The 23765-nt window shown below is 37.9% G+C and overlaps 1 protein-coding gene across 2 annotated transcripts in view; it reads right to left on the minus strand.

The window, feature by feature from the left end:
- The window catches only part of epha8 (eph receptor A8), a 271726-nt gene that overhangs the window by 128407 nt on the left and 119554 nt on the right, over positions 1 to 23765 (minus strand). For both annotated transcript variants that reach the window (XM_037975306.1, XM_037975307.1), the window contains exons 5-6: positions 21326 to 21475; positions 17070 to 17385 (exon numbers count right to left, since the gene is read on the minus strand). In XM_037975306.1, the coding sequence (XP_037831234.1) occupies positions 17070 to 17385; positions 21326 to 21475 (466 nt within the window). The remainder of the gene's footprint in view (positions 1 to 17069; positions 17386 to 21325; positions 21476 to 23765) is intronic.

Consider the following 23765-nt stretch of genomic DNA (forward strand, 5'->3'; position numbering starts at 1 on the left):
TCTCTCTCATTCTGGAGATGGTTAAAGCTCCTTTTGCGTTCTTGATAGCAAGCCACCACAAGTTGATTCTGACAGCAATTATGAATATCATGTTCTACTCAAGTGGCCACAAGCTGGGGAATAATGAAGTTCTTACCAAATCATCCATTCCCCAAATCACTTCACTGCATCTTCATTAGGAACTTCACGGTCTGTAGAAAATCATAGTAGGATTCAGCAGAAAGATACAGCAGCACTGCAGCAGTCGGTAGCTGTCAAACTACTGGATTGATTGGCTTAATTTTACCTTAACCTCATTACTTGAATCACATGACTTCTGATTATTGCAGTCTGTTTCTTCCTTTTTGTTTGGAAATATAAACTATGTAGACTTTCTATATAAACATCTAATGAGAATTTTAAAAACATGTTTTTGTCCTATATCTTCCTGTTTGTATGCACTTATACTCAAATATCATAGTTTGTTCCACATTATTTTAGGCCCAGCTTACACCTTGAACAAAAGATAAATTTTGGGTGATTTGACTGAAAGTGGTCAGTTCACCTGGCTGTTTACTGTGTAACTGTGATCAGATGTCAGTTACTGTCTCTGTATGCAGATACACACACTCACGCACAGTCATGTCATACAGAGAGCTGTCAGATCAGTGGGACTGTAGGTCTGATGATGTTTCTGTAAAATTCACAATACATTTACATCTACCAGTATCCCATAACTTCTCTTCATCTAGCAGCAACTTATACTCTCCCTTTATCTGCTGGCCTTCATCTAGCAGCTCATTCATGCTCTTCATTTTCAGTCTGAAAGCTTTCTTTGCTCATCTATCTTTCCTTGCTAGTCATCTGTCACCTAAGCTTCTCATCCAAGCTTATTGCTATTCACAGCACCCTCGTCTTCTGCTGGGGTCAGAGTGCCAAAACCTTATTTCTTTCATGCCTAATAAAACTATCTAATTGCAGCTTTTCTCTGCCTGAGTCTCTCCAGGTTGAATTCACAAGTTGGCAAAAAAGAGAGACACACTAGTTGTCATTTTAAGTGAAGTGTTTTCTTTTTCCTCACGTATTTTCCGCACTATAAGGTGCACTTAAAAGCCTTCAGTTTTCTCAAAAACAACAGTGCGTCTTATAATCTGGAGTGCCTTATATATGTAAGAAGTCGTAATGTTTTAATACAACTTTGGTAAACTACAAAGCAGTTACAGTCGCGCTTTGTAGTGTGTGTTTTGAGCGGTGTAGGTGTTTATACTTGACACTCACGTTGGTGCAGTATTCTATGAGAAGACAGGGGTCAGTACACTACATAACCAGTGGAAATATGGTAACAAAGAATAAACAGAGAATAAACATAGAACTAGCAGAGACAATGAAGCCGCAGGGTAGCGGAGAAAGTGACCGGGTTTTAAACACTGAGGATAACCAGGTAAAGTGGGCACAGGTGAGTGATGACAACTACTGACAGGTGGAGATGGGCGTGGCAGACAAGCAGGAGCAGACTAAGGGCAAGTGGGAGATTACAACAGACAAGAACTAAACCAGAACCCCTTACAAAAAATAATAAAATCAAAGACCCCTAACCAAAAAAATGAAAGAAAGCATAACCTCAGACAATATAAAGATAAAACAAGAATCTTAAATACAAAAGAGATCACAAGAAGAAACAAAAAATAAAAAACAAAACATAAAGCCAAAGACAAAAACTAAAATACTAGAAATCATGACATATTGTGTATTTTCTTTTTTATCATGACAGGAGGCTCTGTCTCACCAGTCTGCCCTGACCACACATGCCTGCTACCAATCAACCCACTTGTTGTGAAAAACATTCACTTTTTACAAACCACCTGTATTAGAACATATGAATGCATCAAGCTGTAATCTGAATGTTGCCGAACTAACAGATTGTAACTTTAGTCATGTACTTAGTTACAACACATAAAAAACGGAATCTCAGATTATGCATAAAGTGATTCCTGGTAGAAATGATTGAACTGTAGCACATATTCTAAATGGTGTACCAAAGTGGCAAACAGTTGATGTACATATTTTACGAGTTCTAAATCAAGATTGTGTTTAAATTTGTTCTTTTGAACAACAAAAAAATTATTCACAGCAATTGATCAGAGTTTCAGTACATAGTACAGAGTAGGGTATTTTTCTCTGTGTGTGTGTGTGTGTCTCAAGCTTGAATAGGTCAGTTGATCTGAGTAGTTGTGACCAGACTTAGCATGTGTGCCTCATATCAGTGTGTCCTTAGTTGCTCTCACTGTATGAGGCACTTAAGTCCATCCTACATTAGCACTAAGATACGCTCCACCCCCCTCCCACACACACACACCCACACACAGTGTTTTGATGTAAACTCAAGTGGACCGGCGGTTCAGTCAACCACCACACGGTTGTCTCTTCTCTCTTTTTCCCTTCGTCTTTCTTGACTTCTTTCTCTGTAACACTTTTGTACATGTCACGCAACCCTGTGCACTCTTTCTTTTTCTCTCTCTCTCACTCACACACACACACACCGACTGATTCGCACACAAACATCATGTCGTGCTCTCAACCAAAGCTCTGCACCTTTGTCAGGGGAGGGTGAATTAAGCATGCTCACATACACACACACACACACACACACACAGACACGTTTCTATGTTGCCTTCGTTTCACCACCTTGCGCCCTCCTCTGCTCTCTAAGCCCTGTCTGGTCTCGCTTGTGCGTGACTGTGGCTTGCTGTGGTGAGAGTGAATTAACAGAGCAACACATTTTGTGACCAGATGAGACATCAGTGTTGGGGAAAAGGGTATATTTTATGATGAGATGGAGACATTTGAATCGTTATTATTCATAAATTATAATAACTTGGGGCACCACCCTCTCAAAGAGGGAAACAATACATAAATCTATAATTTTTAGTTATCAGTCTCAACATTTAATTACCCTAAATCATGAGTTCTTCACTTGGGATTTAAATCCTAATCATATCAAAACACACACACTGAATTAAGTTTTTACACTATTTATGTGACTTTTATTGAATAAACAAATATGACAAGTTCTGGCAGGTTATGAAAATTTTGCACGTTTGAATATGGTAATTAGATACTGACTGAGGGGTTGTGATGGCATGAAGTTTAAACAGAAAGTCTAATTCAATCGAAGAAGTTAAGGGTTTGAGAAATTAACTTTGTATAATAGAATTGACAGTTATTATTATGGATTTGACCACCTGAGTGGGACTGACTCTATAGAGCAGCTCGTAGCACCATCAAAAGCTGCCCAGCAAACGGTTCAGAGAGTTTATCCTACCAAGAGAAGGATCCATCTGGCCGCTGTCTCTCAGTACCAGTCGGGAACGTTTTTAGGCCACGGCGGGAGGAAGGTGACCAAAGACGTCGTCTCAGGACACTTTCCGTCAGCGGGAGCTGAGTCGAACCTTCGGCCGGTTCCAGTGGTCCAAACAGTCGGCAGGTAGGTGAACGACTTATGGATGGCCGTTCAAAGCTAGTTTGATGGTTAGGCTGGGGTGATGAGTCGATCTCACAAAGACGACACAGTGGAATTTAATAAAGGCTCTGACTTTTACTTATTTAACTGACTTACTAAATTAACATCAGTGTCGACCACCTAAATAAACTGAAAAACATCTTAACAACAAAAATTTGGTTCAAAACGAAAATGTGATGAAGTCAGCCATGCTTTTCCGCATTGCTGAGGAATAAAAATTAAAAATAGACAACACGAGGGAAACAAACAGAAAAAAACAAAACGGGAGCGGAGCACAGAGGGGGTGGAGCGTAAAAGTTAAAAAGAGACGAGACCAGCGGAGAGAGCCGCGCTAGACTTTTTAAACAAAGCCAGGGGTTGGGCTTTGCACTCTGATAATATGCTGGTGTAGATTCTCAGTCATCCAGGCCATGGTAAATTCAAAAAAAGGTTAAAAAACAAAAACAACTGGACTTCTATTCTGTAGCTGAAGACGTTTCGCTTCTCATCCGAGGAGCTTTCTCAATTCAATTCTGAATTGAGAATTGTCCATTTTTGCATTAGGCCGTTAACGCAAAAATAAAGTCGTCCCTCATAGCTATGATAAACTCAATCCATCTACTCCATTTTTCCTCAAGTTTTTCTTGTTGTAATCTGATATTAAATTTTATTCTCTCTAGCTTGACTATGTCATAAATGATATTAACCCACTCTTTTACCCTCGGTATTTGGAGGCTGAGCCATTTCCTTGTGATGGCTTTCTTGGCTGCTGCACTCAAAATTTGAAACAAATATTTAATTTTATATGTTTCATTATCACCAGGTAGATAACCTAGATAAAATGATTTTAGCTGAAATGTTATTTCCATGCAGAAGACTTTTTCTAAAATTTTATGGACTTCACTCCAAAATGGTACAATCAAAGGACATGTCCAAAATATGTGGTAATAATTTGTTCCTTGTCCTCTGCATTGCCTCCAACAGGTTGCTGATTTAGTAAAATGTTTTCCTTGGATTGGCTTTTAAAAAACCTGACCAGGTTCCTCCAGCAGAATTCCCTCCATACCATGGAGTTGGAGGTTTCCCATTGTATCTCACAGATTGATGTCCATTCCAGGTCAGATATTAAGTTCCCTGTTTTTTCCCATTTTTGTTTCACATCCACATGATCCTTTTGATTGACAGAGTCCTTTGTAGGGTCTTGAAATTGTTTTATTGTTGTTGTTTGCAATGTAGGCATCCACAAATACTTTATTTTTATATGACTATTTTGATACTTTTCTTTTGTATTCTTTAACAATTTTTCAATGTAGTTTCGAATTTGGAGAAGTCTAAAGAAGTCACTATTATTTAACACATTATTTGTTTTCAGTGTTTGAAAGTTTCTTATTTTCCCTTGACTTAGTAGGGTACAATATGCTGTCAAACCATGCGAAGCCCACTCTTTGAACCTTATATTCAAACTAGTGGGGGGGGGGGTCTTTATTAAAGCCACATCATCTCAGCAGTCCTACCACCTCATTTAGTTCATTATATTGTCTTATTCCATAATTTAAGAGATAAAGCTATAAATGAATTTTCCAAATTTGCTGTTCTGTCCAATCTAGACTTTTCCCAAATTAATTCTTGAATTGGATATTTGTGTGTTGTTGCTTCTTCTATTTCTTTCCATTTAACAATGTAACCCGAATTGCATAAGCACACAAATGGTCTCAATTGTGCAGCTACATAGTAATCTTTAAGTGGTGGAACTGCCACTCCTCCCTTATTTTTAGATAATTTTAGATTTTTATATTTCATTCTCAGCCTTTTACCCTGCCAAATGTATTGTGAAATTAGTCTGTACCACTCTTGGAGTAGTTGATCTGGCAGTTCTATAGCGAGAGATTGAAATAGGTAAAGTAGCCGGGGTAATATACTGTAAATTGATTGGACTCTGGATCCAAAGCCAAGAAGAGGGACCCGGAGTGCAGATTCATTTCCAAAACTGAAAATTTATTCTTAAATAACAAAACAAGAAAGCAAAAAGCTGACGTGGAAGCTAAACAAACTAAAACAAAAATCCAAAAATGCAAATAATGACGAGGCACGTCTTACAGAGGCAAGACAAGACAAGGAACCAGCAGGGTAGTGGAGAAAGTGACCGGGTTTTAAACACTGAGGATAACCAGGTAAAGTGGGCACAGGTGAGTGATGACAACTACTGACAGGTGGAGATGGGCGTGGCAGACAAGCTGGAGCAGACTGAGGGCAAGTGGGAGATTACAACAGACAAGAACTAAACCAAAACCCAGATACAGAAAATAATAAAATCAAAGACCCCAAACCAAAAAATGAAAGAAAGCATAACCTCAGACAATATAAAGATAAAACAAGAATCTTAAAACAAAAGAGATCACAAGAAGAGACAAAACAAAACACAAAGCCAAAGACAAAAAGTAAAATACTAGAAATCATGACAGCTTTCATGCCTCCCTCATAGTAAATCTGTTTTGTAGTAATCATTTTTTTTCTGAATATCTTTAGTGTAGTGCTCATCTATTTCATTTCTCTTCTTAGTAATTTGTTCTTTAATATTGTGGTCTCCTATTTGTTTATAGTCATGTTCTAGTTTTTCCAGTTTAGATTGCAGTTTGAGTATTTTGTGCTGCCTTGAACATTTCAGATTTTAGCTATAGCTGATTATTTTTCTTTTAAGGACAGCTTTACAGGCATCCCAACGTATTATGGGATTGATTTCAATATCATCATTCGTTTCTATGTACTCTTTAATATCTGCTGTAATTTGAGTCTTTTTTTTGGTTCATTCCATTCCATTCCATCCTCTTCCTCTTATCCGGGGTCGGGTCGCGGGGTTAGCAGCCTAAGCAGGGAGACCCAGACTTCCCTCTCCCCAGCCACTTGGGCCAGCTCCTCCGGGGGAATCCCAAGGCGTTCCCATGCCAGCCAAGAAACATAGTCCCGTTTTTTTGGTTCAGAACATAATTATTCAATCTCCACAAGGTGTTCCTGCAATCTATAACAATGTCTATATCCAAATATATTGGACTGTGGTCCAATAAATCCATGTTCCATATTGTGCAATCAGACACCCTGTGGAGATCTTTACTAAATATGGAAAAAAATAATAAATTCTAGAGAAGAGAGAGTGTGGATATGAGAAGAATGTATAGTCTTCTCTTGTTGGATTAAGTTGTCTCCACAGATCAATAAGCCCAACAGCATTTAGAGCACATTTAAATTTTTTATTTATTAGTTTTGGCTGAGTTATTCTCGGGTTAGAGGAGTCGAGCTCCAAATTCAACCTTACATTAAAAAAGAGACACACTTCTACAGCTAAATGTTACCACTTTAGTTCAAGTATCAGACCTGAACCCACAAATACGGGAATTTATTCAGAGAGACCTTCACAGTGCAAGAAGAAACAAAGGCGCAAGTGAAAGGAAGCAGGGAAGACGGGCAGGTCTCAGACTGCGGCTGAGGAGACAACATGTTGATCGGATTTCTATTCCTTCTCTCATCCTGGCAAATGTGCGGTCCCTCTGGAATAAACTCAATGAACTTAAGGTAGTGTTTGCTACAAAAAGGATCTTAAAGACTGCTGTGTCATGGTTTTCACTCCCTGTTTATATAAGAAATCAATTGTTTTTAAACAGGGAACAGAATTTGACCAGCATTTAGCCAGGCAAGAATTAAAACTTCTAATTTTAAAAGAAAAACAAAAGTACAAGGCTGAATTGGAAAAGAAAATCTCCATAAACAAACTTGGTTCAGCATGGGCTAGTATGAAGACTATCTTAGGCCTTTAGACGGTTTCAGTTCGGACTTTGATCTGGCAAATGCTTTTAATTCGTTTTATTGTCATTTTGATACCTGTGATTTTTGCGAGGAAATCCATAAACCAGTTCATAACCTTAAAGACACACAGCACTTTAACATCAGCCTTCAAGATGTTAAAAATGCCTTTTAGTGTGTCAAACTGAACAAAAGTCACAAACCTGATAATGTACAGTATGTGGCAGTTCTGTAAAATCCAAGCTAATGACGTATAAGCGTTCACCAGACAGCTACACTCTGTTGACAACAAAATCAAGTACACCAGAGAAGATGCTGACGACAACAAGCTGCCCTTTTGGACTGTCTGGTTCACATGGTAAGAGAGGACTGTCTCAACACTGAGGTCTACAGGAAACCAACCCACACAGATCAGAACCTCCTGTTTGACTCTCACCACCCTCTGGAACACAAACTCTCTGTCATCAGAACGCTACAGCATCGGGCTGAACATGTCCCCACGAAGACAGAAGGGAAGGAAAAGGAACAGAAGCACATCAAAAAAGCTCTCCAAACATGTGGGTATCCCAATTGGGCTTTTGTCAAGTCAGCTAAGAAATCCACTAAACACACCACGGAACAGAACAAGGAGAGGAACAGAGGAAAGAACATTGTCATTCCTTACGTTGCTGGAGTATCCGAGAAACTCAGAAGGATTTTCTCCAAACACAACATCCCAGTACATTTCAAACCCAACAAGACTCTCAGGCAGAGGCTGGTCCATCCTAAGGACAAAACACCCAAACCCAAACTGAGCGGAGTTGTGTATGCAGTTCAGTACAGCAAAGAATGTTCAGACCTTTATATTGGAGAGACCAAACAAACTCTCCACAGACGCAGATTTTAGTTTTCTAAAACCTATAACGGAGCTTTACGCCTGATGTGACCACAGTAGCCCATCATTGAGTCAGGCTAACAAAGACCCTAACAAGCCTCTATTGTTAAGAGAGTGAGGGCAATTTGCATGTGAATCCATCTTACAGAACATCTCAGCTTTAAAAGCTCAAACTCCACACTCTCGGTTTTTGAATTGAGAAAGCTCCTCGGATGAGAAGCGAAACATCTTCACCTACAGAATAGAAGTCCAGTTGTTTTTGTTTTTAACCCTTTTTTATTTTATAGATATAGTCCATTCTGCAGCTTGTCAGGTTGTCAATATCCTCCCCAAAAGGGTACCTGAATTCCTACACAGTGGTGTCAAAACAGACCTTCAGAGCTTCTTCAGCCTTGTCCAACCATCCCTTCACTGTATGGATCACAGATGGTTGCCTCTGCATGAGAGGTTTGTACTCCTTTGTACCTTTAGAAGATAAACTGACTTTCTTTTCATGACTTTCATGATACAGCTCTTTCTCTCTGCTCCTGGTGGAAGGTGGACATGTTTCTTTTCTCTCTGTCTCTCTGTCTCCTGACCCCACCCCCACCCCCACCCCCCCTCTTTCTCTGCCTCGCTTTCTTTTCAGAGCCTCTCTTTTACATATTCTCCAAAATTTATAAACTATGGATCTGATCAGCTGGTCTCTCAACGCAATTGATCAAATTTTCTCGATGGTAAGACAGATTTTGGAAGAGCTGACTTACCCTGATAGGAAATGTTTTTGCTGGATACACAATGGATTCTTGGAGAAAATGGAATATTGTTTGTCCATCAATTTTTGTCTTTGGAAGAAGATCTTTACATATTTAGGTTTTTGATAACAGGATTTCTGCTGTTTGGATTAGGCAGTTACCTGACTTATCGTCCAATTCGTTTGATGGGTTCGGCGGTCAACAATCAAACTGTGTGGTTACAGGAGCTGAATTGCAAGTTGGACTCAATTGCGGTTTTGGAACTCATAAATAATACAGGTTACATCAAGTATCAGCAAGACTTTTAAGGCTAACAAACAAACAAATCTGCCTGAACCAAAACAATTATTGTTTTGTAAATTCTGGCTTCCCTGATGCTAGCCTTGGCTAGCTATCTTCAATTTATGTAAACAAAATGCTTTGCCAATTAGCTCTCAAACTGCTTTTAGCATTTAATTATTCATCACTTTGTGCTTAATAGGTTTTATTCACTGTGAACAGTCGCAACCTAAATATGTTCACTTTATGAATGAGACTAGTTGATCAAAATGGAAAACAAAGGGAAAAAAAGCAAAAAGGAAAAAAGCAAACACATTTAGATAGAAAAGAGAGGATAAATATTATTTTCATTTCAGATTTACTGCTTTTCTAAAGATTGTCTAAATGAAAAAAGATGATAAATAGAAGACTTGTTTTAGTATTTATCTGTTTCAGTGAAATGTTACTGTCTTCAGAAAAACTGTTGACCAGACCTTGAAACTTTTCCCTTCAGTTCTAATTTGTTTCTACACCAACTAGTTGCAGAGCTTCAAACAGACTTTTTGATTGGTAGGAAAGGTTAAAACTTTTCTAAATTCATGTGTTGCTTCAAAGGCTTTTTGCACTCTTCAAACACTGCTGCTCATGCTCAGAGCACAGAAAAAAAGCTTTCAGATAAGTGAAACAGCAGTTCAGATGCTTGCATGATTCTTTTTTTCACAAAGAAAATGAATGGCAAAATAGTTTAATAGTTTTTCCATCTGCTGCAAACTAGTTTTTCAAATGTTTTAATGTGCAACTCAAGAAAAGGCAGAAACGTTATGCACCTTCCTGACCTTGAAATGGGGTTTACCGCCCTGTAAGGTATTTAAGTGTTTGGTAGGGGTGAGCAAATTGGTCCAAATATCGATAATAACGTTGATATTTTATCATCAGGTCAAGACTGGTGTTCTGGGGTTGATATTTCAGTTTCTTTCTTCACTTTATTTAAATAAAACAAATGTGGGTAAATATGTTTTATTAGTTTGTTACTGAACAAAAACAAAAACAAGAAGAACGTAATTTCTAAAACATTCATTCTCCACTTAGTCCTGATATAATTTGTGTAAATTGATTTAGTTATAGTAATATTTTTTTTTTCATTCACCTAATCCTGTGGATTTTATGAAATAATGGTGGACTTACTCAAATAATTAAACAAGTCAAACATTTTTTGTGGCTTTGTTTTACAAAATTGCTGCAGCAATGACATAAGTTCAACAGAGTGCAAGAGTCTGGAGTTGTGGCCACGTCATACACAAAACAGGAGATGATAATTACATTCTGCAACTCATGATCTAAATACAGTTAAACCCATGAGCCAATCAGTTTCCAAGACAGGCCTGTGGACAGTACACAACACTCACTGTCCAAGGTAGTGACATAACTTAATCTAAATGTAATATACTATACATCTGGCTGTGCCATATTTGCATCCACAGTTATACAATATTTCTCCAATAACACAATGTGATATAATGATCATGACCTGTAATATATTCTTTTGGACTCAGTAACATAACACAATTTTTTCATCTACACTACAAATGTAGCTTAAAATCCACTGCGGGTTTCAAAATCCAAAAACAAACATGACACTTTAAGAACCCTTTCTATGTACTGTAACTGCAACAAATTCAAGAGTGAAAAAAAAATTCTAAAATGCCACCTTTTGAAAACAATGACATCATAGTCCAACCTACTGCCTAATCTACAGCCCAAAGCATAACATACACATCGTAGTAACCACACTGACATATTACATGCTTGCATTTCTTTTGCAGAGGCTAGTTTCTCAACTACATTAAAACCTCTGTATTCCGTATTACTTTAAAAAAATATGGGAAATGGAAAAAACTTTAAAAGACCAATTTTTGCATATAATTAATTTACCCTGTTATGTTTTCAACATTGTAAAGCCGTTCTGTTCAGGCATCTGTTGCTGGATACAGGCTTGAAAAGGTTCCATTACGTCTAAGTATTTGAACTGAGAAAACTCCCAGGCAACACTACCTTGCACTTTGTGGTCTTGTAGTTTAATATGACACAAAGAAGTTTAAGTTCATTATCAGTCCACGAAAATAATTTGGGTTTGTTCTTGCATTTACCATCGTTGTCTTTTTTTTTTGCAGTTTGTACTCTATACAAGAGCAAGCTTTATTCTGGTGTATTTTTGTGGCAGTGTTATAGCACTACATATAGGCTTGGCATAGTTACTACAGTGTCTTGGGTCATTGTTTGCGGTTCTGTGTGGATTAAAATGTTTCTGAAAACAGTGCCATGTGTAGAAATAACAAAAAGATTATTTTGGAAAACTGAAATGAACATATTTCAAAGCTCCAACAAAGGAAGATGTTCACCTCAAACAAACAGTGTTTCTCTGCAATTTGCTCTTATTTAAATGCATTTTTATGCAGCATTTAAAGGAAAACCTGTCCATATTTATGTAAATACCTGCCAAGACAAAAAGAACCTGACACACAGTTTGTGTGAAATATTTACCATCTCCTAAAAGTGGGTGAAAATGATATTCTGCTTAACTGTTGCCTTCATAAAAAAGTGAGGTATATCAAAACTATAATTTATTGTTTGTTTGTTTTTCTAGTAATGAGTGTCAGACAGTAAACTGTTAGGATAACCCTATTGTTTTTGTTTATTTTTTATTATTCAGAATACAAGAGTCACAATTTTGTCACAATCACCTTAGCCCTTTGCCTAGTTTCACTTCCTGAAATCCGTTCCAGACTTAGCTTGTCTGATGTCACAAGATCACATTTACCATCAAATATTACAGCTAAAATCTGTGGATTTCAGTTCCCACATGTATTACAAGCAAGCAGTGGAAAACTGTTTTGCACCCATGCAACACAATGCTGAGATGTAGATCAAAATACATTGCTTGTGCAGCACTTTTCTACTACAAAACGTGTCCAGAGGTCGGCTAAAAGCTGAGGACAGACACCAGTAATCCTGCCAAACTGCTGCCTCAAGATCTGTCACATATGAAATAAACAATGTGAGTTAAAAATATGCATTTATTTTGGAGAAAGAGAGGGTTTGTGTGAGCTAGTCTGAGAGAAATACAAAAATAAAAAATCTCACTGCACTACTGAAGAGGAGAAAGCAAATAGAAATAGGCATAATATTTGATGAGTTAGAATAACAGTGTTCTGTGCAACATAAGCCATTTTATTGCATTTAAAGAGTACAACGTGTTTTTAAGCATAAATATAAACTTAGAGAAGTGTGAGTCTGAAAAGTGAGAGTGAGAGAAATAAATAAGGAAAATTATATTTATATAAACAACCAAAAAACAAAACTGGTCCTAAATGCAGCAGAGGAGAAAACCTTCAGAAATAGGCTGATACAGTATTTAATGATTAGTGTAACAGAACATGTTGCTGTCTCAGTTTATATCCTTGCAATGTGAAATTGTTTAGCAGTTAGATGACAAGCACATTTCCAAACTGGTGAGATTCATTGTTGCTGCTGCTTTTTCAGCTTTCTTCGCACTACATGTGAAAACCCAAGAAATAAAAACAAAAGTGCCTGGGAAGCAAAAGTGAGATGAAAACTGTGAGAGAAAATAGCAAACTACAATGTTTTCTAATCCAGTTTATCAGGCTTTAGAGCAGAGCCTTTGCTCAGTTCCAGTTCACCTCTCTCTGACTAGGTTTGTGCACCTCTGGCACTCACTGAAAGAATTAGAGATTGGGTCACCCTGCATCCCTTCATCCACTCTCTCCTGTCTCAATGTGGTCTTTCAATTGGTTCTCTATTCCTTTCAACTGCATAAATTAGCACATCAGCCTCTGCCTGATGAATGTTTCCTTTATATAAGAGCATGGTAAGTGAAACAGCAGCAAATAGACAACTGATAATGTTTCCAGTCAATACAACTCTACAATGAGGAACTATAAAGAAAAGCACAACTTGTTATGTTTCACTAAAGATCAGAAAGAAATACTCTGTTGGTACCTCAGATGGAAACTAATAACTTACCCCTGGCAAAAAATTTGAATCACCACTCTTAGAGGATGTTCTTTCAGTTGTTTAAATTTGTATAAAAGAAATCACAAACATGCCACAAAATCTTTTTTTTTCAAAATTCCAATCCTTCTGGCAGTAAGAAAGAAACAAAAAAGAAATATAATTGTTGTAGTCAGTTACAACTGTATTTTTTTTATGAAGTAGAGAAAAAAAAATGAAATCACTGAATTCTGAGGAAAAAAATATGGAATGGCTCTGTAATTTGCACTTATAAAACAAAGTCCAGCATCAAGATGTATCTGCTCATTGGTCTTTAGTGAAAAATAACAGTGCTCACACCTTGGAGAGCTGTTGCTTAAAAAAAGATTGACATGAATCATGGCTCCAACATGAGAAATGTCAGACTAAACATAGGAGAAGATTATGAAACTTCTTCAAGAAGCAAATCATTAGAGAATGTTGCAAAGGGTGTTGGTTGTTCCCAGTCACATGTGTCTAAAGTCACAAAATGGAAAGGTTGTAAAAGGGAAGCACACAGGTAGACCAAGGAACACATCAAAGCATCAAGATAGAAAACTTAAAGCAAAATTTCTTAAAAAGCAAAAATCCACAACAGAACACATGAGAAACAAAGTGGGCAGAAATTGGAGTCAGTGTCTGTGACTGAACTGTCAATGATGAGGCTCTGACCTGCAAAGCTGATATGGCAACAGCAATAAGAGACAATAGAAGCCAGGTTGATGAAGAACACTGTCATTAGTTAGGTGCATGCCTCAGAGAATCCAAGCAGTCATACAAGCTAGAGGTGGTGTAACAAAGTACTGAGAGTCCAGTATTTTTCCCATGATTCCATATGTTTTTTCCAGGAGTTGAGTAATCCCATACTTTTTTCCTCTTATTGATCTAAACGCAATTCTGACTGACTACAATTGTATTTCTTATTTTATATTGTTTCTTAATGCCAGAAGGCAATTTGAAAAATGATAGTTTTATGGCTTAATGCTTTTGGAAATGCTCCAGGTTAGGATCAGCCCACATTTGAACTCTCCCATCTGCTGTGCTCCCTATGCAGCCATAACTAATGCATTACTAAAAATAATGCATGCTGCCTTCAGTACTCAAGACCTCATCTATGAAATTTACTGCTCTTTTTTTTTTTTTTTACAAAGTGAACAAAATTCTTCAAAATATGATTAGAAGCTAATTTTAAATTAGAGTGGGAATCTGCAGACATCCTATGATTTGATTTGATTACAATTCAGAGGGCTGCAATATGATTATAAAACAATTATCAATGCATCTCAGTTATCTGCACTTATCAAGTTTGTGAATAAACATCAAGAGACAGTAGGTAAGTTCATGATGTGACTATGGCTTTTTTATATAGACCCTGATTTATATAATTTCTTCCATAATAAAAAGTGCATATGTGCTAAAACCCTGTTAATCATAGACTACTGACAAAAAAAACGCATAGATGCTAATGTAGCATTGAAAACACCATAGTAAAGCAACCATAATTAGCATTGTGTTTATCACTGCACATTTATACATCAATCAAATGTTTCAGAGTCCTTACTAAAGACACTCATGTTATGCGAACTTTAGCTACTATTAATGCCCCTTTTCCACTGGCTCTAAAGGTACCGGCTCCACTCTACTCGGCTTGCTTTGCACACGTTTCCATTGGCATTTTTTCGAGGCCGGTCCCTGCTTTTTTGGTCCCTGCTTCGGAGTCGGGCCAGCCCTGCTTTCGTGGGTGGTGCGAGCTTAGCTCATGTTCACTCATTGGTTGTGGGTGTGGTCAGACTGAAGCAAAAGAAGAGCGAGGAATACAACTGTACTGAATTAAAAGTTTTATAGTAATAGGACTATAAACAACAGTGTTAGCTTACCCTGCAACGTTTATGCCGTCTGTCCCACCAACTTGGCGCAAGTTTAAACAACTTGCGCCAAGTTTTTGTAGCCCCCGGCCCCGCCCCCCGCAACACAAGGAGGCGTTCCTCTGCTACAGACCAAACTGGCTGGTGGAAACACAATGCATTTTTTATAGAGCCGAGCAGAGTAGAGTAGAGTGGGGCTTTTGGAATAGAGCCAGTGGAAAAGGGACATTACAGACATACACTGCCTGGCCAAAAAAAATCGCTACCAAAAAAAAAGGTGTCACACTCTAATATTGCATTGGACCGCCTTTAGCTTTGATTATGGCACACATTCGCTGTGGCATTGTTTCAAAAAGCTTCTGCAATGTCACAAGATTTATTTCCATCCAGTGTTGCATTAATTTTTCACCAACATCTTAATGATGATGGTAGAGTCTGACCTTCTCCAGCACATCCCAAAGATTCTCAATGGGGTTAAGGTCTGGACTCTGTGTTGGCCAATCCATGTGTGAAAATGATGTCTCTCACTCCCTGAACAACTCTTTCACAATTCGAGCCCGATGAATCCTGGCATTGTCATCTTGGAATATGCCCGAGCCATCAGGGAAGAAAACATCCATTGATGGAATAACCTGGTCATTCAGTATATTCAGGTAGTCAGCTGACCTCTGACCTCATTCTTTGAGCTCATCCTGTTGCTGAACCTGGACCTGACCAACTGCAGCAACCCCAGATCATAGCACTGCCCCCACAGGCTTGGACAGTAGGCAACCCTTCACCTGCCTCTCTTCTTACCCTGATGAGCCCATCACTCTGGAACAGGGTAAATCTGGACTCATCAGACCACATGACCTTCTTCCATTGCTCCAGAGTCCAATCTTTATGCTCCCGAGCAAATTGAAGCCTTTTTTTCCAGTTAGCCTCCCTGATTAGTGGTTTTCTTAAGGCTACACAGCTGTTCAGTCCCAATCCCTTGAGTTCCTTCACATTGTGTGTGTGGAAATGCTCTTACTTTCACTATGGAACGTAGCCCGGAGTTCTACTGTTGTTTTTCTTCGATTTCATTTCACCAAATGTTTAAGTGAACACTGACCATGATCATTCAGGATTTTTTTTGTCACATTTCTTCTTTGAAGACGATGGGTCCCCACTATCCTTCCAGTTTTTAATAATGCTTTGGACAGTTTTTAACCCAATTTTAATAGTTTCTGCAATCTCCTTAGATGTTTTCTCTGCTTGATGCATGCCAATGATTTGACCCTTCTCAAACAGACTGACATCTTTTCCACGACCACAGGATGTGTCTTTCAACATGGTTGTTTACTAATTGAGGAGCAACTCATTGCACCAGTTGAGGTTCAATAACTTGTTGCCAGCTGAAACATAATCACCCATGCAGTAATTATCCAATAGGAGGCTCGTACCTATTTGCTTAGTTAAATCCATGTGGCAACTTTTTTTTTTTTTTTGGCCAGGCAGTGTATATTCTGCAGGGGTCAGCAAAGAAAAGCTGAAAAAGATGTGAAAACACATCTTTTACTGCAATGTAGTGCTAGTGCATGTTAGTATTAAGGCCGCTCAAGAAAAAAACTTAATCAAATTCAAAAATGAATAAATATATACTTTTTTTAGTTGAAAAGTTAAGATTAAAGTAGAAATATTACTGATAAAAAAGGCTAAACTTTATTGACGGAATATAGTTGTTTACATGAGTTAAGACAAAAAACAAAATGTCTTTCAAGTCTAAACCAGAGGAAGTGAACCCTACTATATTCCTGAACTCTTCATTATTTATTTTATTGTATCTGATGATTCCAAGGTTATCTGGGGACAGTTTTGCTAGTTTAACTACAAAAAACTATGCAATAATTTAGTTGAACAATTCAGAAGTATAGTCAACTCTCACCCCTATTGTTAAATTGAGTACTAGGCTTCAGTTCCACACAGATTGAATCAAACCAGAAGAACTGTACAGACAGAGCTGAGGCCTGGTTTGATGGTGCCCACAGTTAACTTACCAACGCAGGATTCTCTATGCTCTTCAAATCCCGCTGAGCACACACACCTCCCGATGGGAACCAGCCACTCGCCCTCTGCACTGCAGTACATCTTAGGCGTGTCTCTTTCCTCAGCATGATCCACGCACTGACCTCTGACTTCCACCAGGGAGGACGAGTCGGCCCCCGTCACCACATCGGTAAAAACTGCCAAGTTGCGGCTCAAGCCGACACATCGCTTGTAGTACACCCGCACTGAAGTGAGAGCAATGCAGGCGCCGATGTCCTGAAAGGCCAGGTAGAAGCCTCGGCGGTTCAGAGGTCCAACACCCCGCACCTGTGACCAGACAGGAGCTGTTTAATGCAACCTTTGACTATGACATCAAAATGATATAATTTCTTTACAGTGAGTCTCCTAAAGAATTCAGATAGTGAAGTAGTATTTACAATACTTTGAAAAAGTCCTCATACCCCATAAACCTTTCCAGTTTTTGTCATATTACTATGGAGAGAAAATTGTTTCAAAATACCTGTGCGTGTGTAAAAGTATTTGTGCGTGTGTAAAAATATTTGTGTGTGTGTAAAAAGATTTGTGCGAAAAGAAACTAAACAAACAAAAACAACTTTATAAAATAAGCTTGATGATATTTTTACTGTCAACAAACCAGATGGGAAAAAACTGAGACAGAGATATGACCGTATGTCCTGATTTCTGCTTAAAATATTCTTTTAGCAAGAGTAAACAGGACATTATTTGTGGGAATTAATCTTGATTTTATGCTATTACTGAGCAACACAGTCCAACATATCAAACTTAAGATGGTCTTTACTGCAGCAATAGCTTGTTAGTCCAGCAATAGCGGGAGTAGCATTTTGCCACAGTTTATTTTAAAAAATAAATAAATGAAACTTAAGAGGAGTTGAACCTTGGTTCTCCACATGAAAGTGCACTGCAACATCCATTGCACCACCTAAGCATACATTGTTAGTGTGATCATAAACCATTTCTGCATTGTTTCACAGAAAGTCAACTATGACAGTCAACAAAATGTCTGGTGAGTGTGGCTGCAGGTTATATGAATCTAAAAAGGCACAATTTAAAAGACAAACAAATGTTATACATTCTTACTACATTACTAAGCATTTAATTTAGTGTACTTTTGACAGACTTTTCAATGTTTGCCAGTACCTAAGGGACACAAGCAAACAAAATAGTATATTAGATAGATATTAAATCAAATCATTGTACTTTCAGCTGCAATCTATTTTACCTCAGGTATCAATAGTAAGAAATAAATTAGACTGTTTTCCATATCTTCACCGCTTCTAATTTTACTGTTCAGAATTAAATCTGAAGCTGTTGTCAATATCAATTTATTTCCCAAGACACTAAACCAAAGCACTACTAATTGTTCATTCTTAGATTTGCAGAAGTGTAGGGTCATACATCAGAGTTTGGATTGTTTTTGCAGCCTAATGCAAAAATGGACTAAACCACCAGTGTTTTGAAAAGAAACCCAGAGGCATCTGTTGATCTTATCAGACCAAAAGGAGCCACATACTAGGAAGTTCCCCTTCCGAGGACCTAGGGCTGGGCGATAAATCGATTTTATCGATTAATTTGAATTTTCTCTTTATAAAGATTTAACTTTGGGAAAATCTGGATTTTTTTACTCCTCCGAGTGCACTCTTTGGGGCTTCCGTAGTTTGGAGTTCACTTCACCCCGTCCCTCGAGATGCACACGACACGACAATATGGAAGCTACCAAAGAGGATTTACTTCCCAAAAAAGGCACCGTGTCTTCTGTTATCTGGAACTGGTTCGGTTTCGCAGCCTCGGACTTAGAGCAACAAACAGCTCGCTGCAAAATCTGTTTGAAGGCTGTTGCTAGCAAAAGCGGGAGTACGACAAACTTGTTTCAACACTTGAAACAGAGGCACTCTGTGGAGTGGGAGAGATGCTACTCTTTGCCACAAACTCAAGCTAGCAGCAGTCCAAAAAGCACTGCCAAAAGACAAGCTACCTTAGGAGAATCCTTTTCAAACTGCGTTCGCTACGACAAGACGAGTGCCCAGTGGAAAGCCATCACAGACGCCGTCACGTTTTGATATGGTGCCTATTTATACAGTGGAAAAGTCCGGCTTTACTCAACTGCTGAAAACTTTGGATGTCAGGTATGTGCTACCTAGCCACAAACATTTCACCGAAGTTTCCCTGCCACATCTGTACAACAACACACGTGAAAAGATATCAGGAGAGCTGGAGGATGTGTGTTTTTTTTCTGCAACAACGGACTTATGGTCCAGTCGAACAATGGAGCCGTATATGAGCATAACAGACATTTTGTTGACAAAAACTGGGCCAGTCCCAGAAGGGATGATTCAAATAAAAGGTTTTAAAAAAAATTCTGTAATTTGTTATTTCTGTTTAAGAAAGCAAAGGAAGGATGAAAATCGATTAAAATCGAAAATCGAATTTGGGATGAAAAAAATCGAGATTTTTTTTTAGGCCATATCGCCCAGCCCTACGAGGACCCATACAATAGCCATAAACTAATCACTGTTGTTGACTCTAAACAAGAGTTACACCCCCTTCTCAGACTTCTTGGTCCCAAAGACAGACAAAGGTGTCAATTGTGCAACTTTGGAAGAAATTTACATTCTGAGAAGAGAACAACCAAAGACCTGGCTGACCCGAAACAGGAGCGCTAATGTCGGCCAGCCGTTCTCTGCCGGCCCCTTCTCTCACGCGCGGTGGTTCACTTAGGGACGGCTACGTCAGCCGTGAGCCAGATGCCGCTAACTCCGCGGAGCGCGAATATCCAACATCCAACTTAAAACTAACTTCACTGCGGTGTTTTGCTGAAATCTTTGTGGGCACATGTTCGCTTTGGTCGCTGCTCCTGCACGCTCCCGGCATTCTGATGTTAACAGAATGTGACGTCACATCTCTTCTTCGTGAGTTATTAAGGGTTAAAGTTGCGGTGTTTTGGACAAAGTTGCAAGAAGTTGCGATTTCGCGGGGTTTGCTTGATTTTGTGTTAATAGTTGCGATCGCAACATTGCGAAATCCTGGAGGGTCTGTCTTTTTAGGATTCTGGTCTCTGCTCAGTATAGTTTGGACTATATTATCAAATGTGAATTTTCTAATCCGTTCAAAATAAGTTTCTGGACTGCAATCTTCATGTTAAAGTGTGATATTGTGCTAACTCCTTTTTTTCCAGTTACAAGAACAACCACAGGTTCTTATTTTAAAATTACAAGAGTCACACTTTTCATCTTTAATATTTTTATACGTCTATATGTTTTCTGTTTTGTTTCCATTCATTTGCATATCAGACGTCATGTGAAAACATTATTAACGTTATTTGACCGTAATATGGCACATGTGTAAGTAAAACCCACTCAGGACCTTCCATCAGGTTATAAGTGTATCAATATATGTTTTACAGTGCTAATAACCATGATTCATTGAGACTTAATTTAATCCCTGATCGGGTCTGCTTCCCCTTTTGCTAATTAAATTTAATTTTGAGGCAGAAAAGGAATGCAAAGATCTAATCACGTTTAGTTTTCTCCTCTCTTCTAATTTTTTTTGTGCCTAAGTGTTAAAACTATCCCTTCGAGGAGGGCTACTGCTCATTGGCTAAATGACCACCGCAACACCTACACAAAGCTAATTTCTCAAACCCTTTCTGCCTCAAAATTTTAACTTCTTCAATTTAATTAGACTTTCTGTTTAACCTTCATGCCATTTAAACCCCTCAAACGGTATCTTATTATCATATTCAAACGTGCAATATTTTCATAACCTGCCAGAACTTGTGTTATATTTGTTTATTCATTAAAAGTCACATAAATAGTGTAAAAACTTAATTCAGTGTGCGTGTGTTTTGACATGATTATAATTTTAATCCGATGTGAAGGACTCATGATTTAGGGTAGTAAATTTTTGAGACTGATAACTAAAAATTACATATTTTTCCCTTTTTTGAGAAGGTGGTGCCCTGGTATATTATAATTTATGAATTATTAACAATTCAAATGTCTCCATCTCATAATAAAATATACCATTTCCCCTACAGAAGCAAACACAAAATAAGTCAAGTGACAAAAAAAGAGTAGAAAAGTCTCTCGAAGGACTTTTCCAGATTACATCAGCTAAAAGTTAAATGTGTAAACCAGCCAATGTGACAGATTACTCTAACAATCCCTGAATGAAATCTGTCTGCAGTGTGATTCATGTTTATGATGTTGTTCAGGGTTGTAGATCATACCTCAGTGTTGAGTTTTAGTCTGCGGACCCCCAGGTCCACTCCTGTGAAGCTCTCATCAGCTGCTATGGTGTCAATCTTAATGAACTGGTTCTCTCGTATGGATGAACCCACAGGTCTATCAGACTCAGAGTAGTACAGGTTGAAGGTTTCCTGTAGAACAAATACAGTAAGAGGTACTCAATGTACTGAATGCTGTCACTTATAAAAACTGTCACAAATGCTAGATAAAACAAGCAAAACACTGGCTAAAAAGTACCAAAAAGGCTAGCTAGAAGCTAAAACTAATAGAAATGTAGCTAAAAACTAAAAGTAGCATTCAAAGATAAAAACAGAGCATGTATAATGAGACAGAACAATGTTTGTTTGTTAAATTATTAAATGAATCTACATGGTTTTTTTTTTACATTGCAAAAAAAAAAAACATCTAGAAAAGTAAAAACAGGAAAGCATTATTGTGAATGCTGATTCACACACAAGTGTGGGATTGACACAATTAGTATAAAGCCACTTTTCTTTGCAGTAAGTAAATATTCTAGTTCAGAGGATATTTTCTCTCAAAGGAAAATTAATAGTGGCACCTGAAGTTGCACAACTAAACTCATTGTCGTGGATTTAAGTATTTTTCAGTTTATTTTTGGATTTGATTCCTGGTGTTTTGTTTTTCTGTTTTCAGGGTTTAGGTTTTCATGTTTCTGATTAATGCTTAGGTTTGAGTTTGTTTATTTTGTTTTGTTATTTAGTTATCTTTATGTTGAGTAGTTCTTGTTCCTTGAGCCTTTGTTTGCTGTCATCATTCACTTCTCCTATGTTTATTTCTTGTTTTCCTGCCATGCCCATCTTCACCTGTTCCAAGTTTCAATCACTCACCTGTGCCCACTTCCCCTAATTACCCTCAGCTTTAAAACCTGGTCACTTCCTCCACTCTCTTGCTGTCCATTGACTCTTGTACGTGCTGTCTGATTCCTCCCATGTCTTGCCCTGTCTTGTCGTTTTTGCCATGTTTTGGATTTTTGTTATCGTTTTATTTTACTGCCCTACCAGCCCTTTGCTTTTGTTCATTTATTTAGAAAATAATTTTTTCCTTCAAACCAAGATGAGTCTGCGCATTGGGTTCACCACTCTCTCCACCCATCATGACACTCAAGTACTAAATCATCAAAACAGGAGACCTTTCAACCCCATCCAAAAGACAAAATGTATTTTTTTAAAGCTTGTATATATTTACCAGTGAGAATCTATACATAAGATGCTAATGTTTGATTGCTTACTAACATATCACTGGTAGCACTGATCATCATGTTTTAAGCAGTGTTTATGTCTGTGGTGGCAAGGTTCTTATAAGATAAATGTGTTGAATTCCACAGCCTACGAGGTTTTCACCCAATGACCCTGTTCCTCTTCACTTAAACCAGACCGACCTTACTTCCTGTCTCCTCCTCACCTACCAACATTCTAATAGCTTAGATTTAAGCTGATGTGTGGACTCTGGAGGTAGAGCTTTGATTCAGAGCTTCCTGTTCAGACCTGGGACTCTGATGTTATTTGTTAATTGTCTTTAAGGCTTTCTGTATGTCATGCACCATACATAAATAAACCTGTTTGAGTGTTTTCATCTAACAGTGCCTGAAAATTGATTTTCTTCCACAACAATGCCCCTTCATCAGCTAGAGCTAGTTTGATCATAACTTATTTATGAAGTAATAAATGTTTTTAGATGTTTTTCTTTATGTATTACATAAATTAGCTTCTAAAAACAAACTGTACTGTTAAAATTCACTGTGCATCGGGACTGGGGGACAAGGAGGCGAACCCAGAGCGCAGACTCATCTTAAAAAGAAACTTAACTTATTAAATAAAAGAGAACAAAAACAAACAGCTGACAAGGCAGCAATACAAAACATAAACTAAAAGCCAAGAGCAAGACTATGAAGACAAGACAAAACACAGAATGAACCAGCGAATAAGTAGATGAGATGACCCGGTTCTAAAGACAAAGGATAATTACGGGAAGTGGGCACAGGCGAGTAATAATAATTGCTGGCAGGTGGAGATGGGCGTGGCAGATAAACAAATGAAAAACTGAGGAGAAGTGAATAATGCCATGAACACTAGAGGCAGAAACAATACAAAGACAAATCATGAATACCCTAAATAAAAAAGAAACCACAAAGACAAAACCAAAACAAAACCCAAATCCTGGACTATCAAAAAAAGAAGTAAATGGTGTTTCAGATGATTTTGCCTTCATTTAACCTCTTTAAGAGTTATTGAAAGGTGAGAAGATGCAGTAAAACATATTAATGAATAATGTCCCACAGTTGGGAAATTTGTGTGTATATACAGGTGCTGGTCATAAAATTAGAATATCATGAAAAAGTAGATTGATTTCAGTAATTCCATTTAAAAAGTGAAACTTGTATATTATATTCATACATTACAT

This window comes from Kryptolebias marmoratus, linkage group LG4 (assembly GCF_001649575.2).
Source record: "Kryptolebias marmoratus isolate JLee-2015 linkage group LG4, ASM164957v2, whole genome shotgun sequence".
Lineage (NCBI taxonomy): Eukaryota > Metazoa > Chordata > Actinopteri > Cyprinodontiformes > Rivulidae > Kryptolebias > Kryptolebias marmoratus.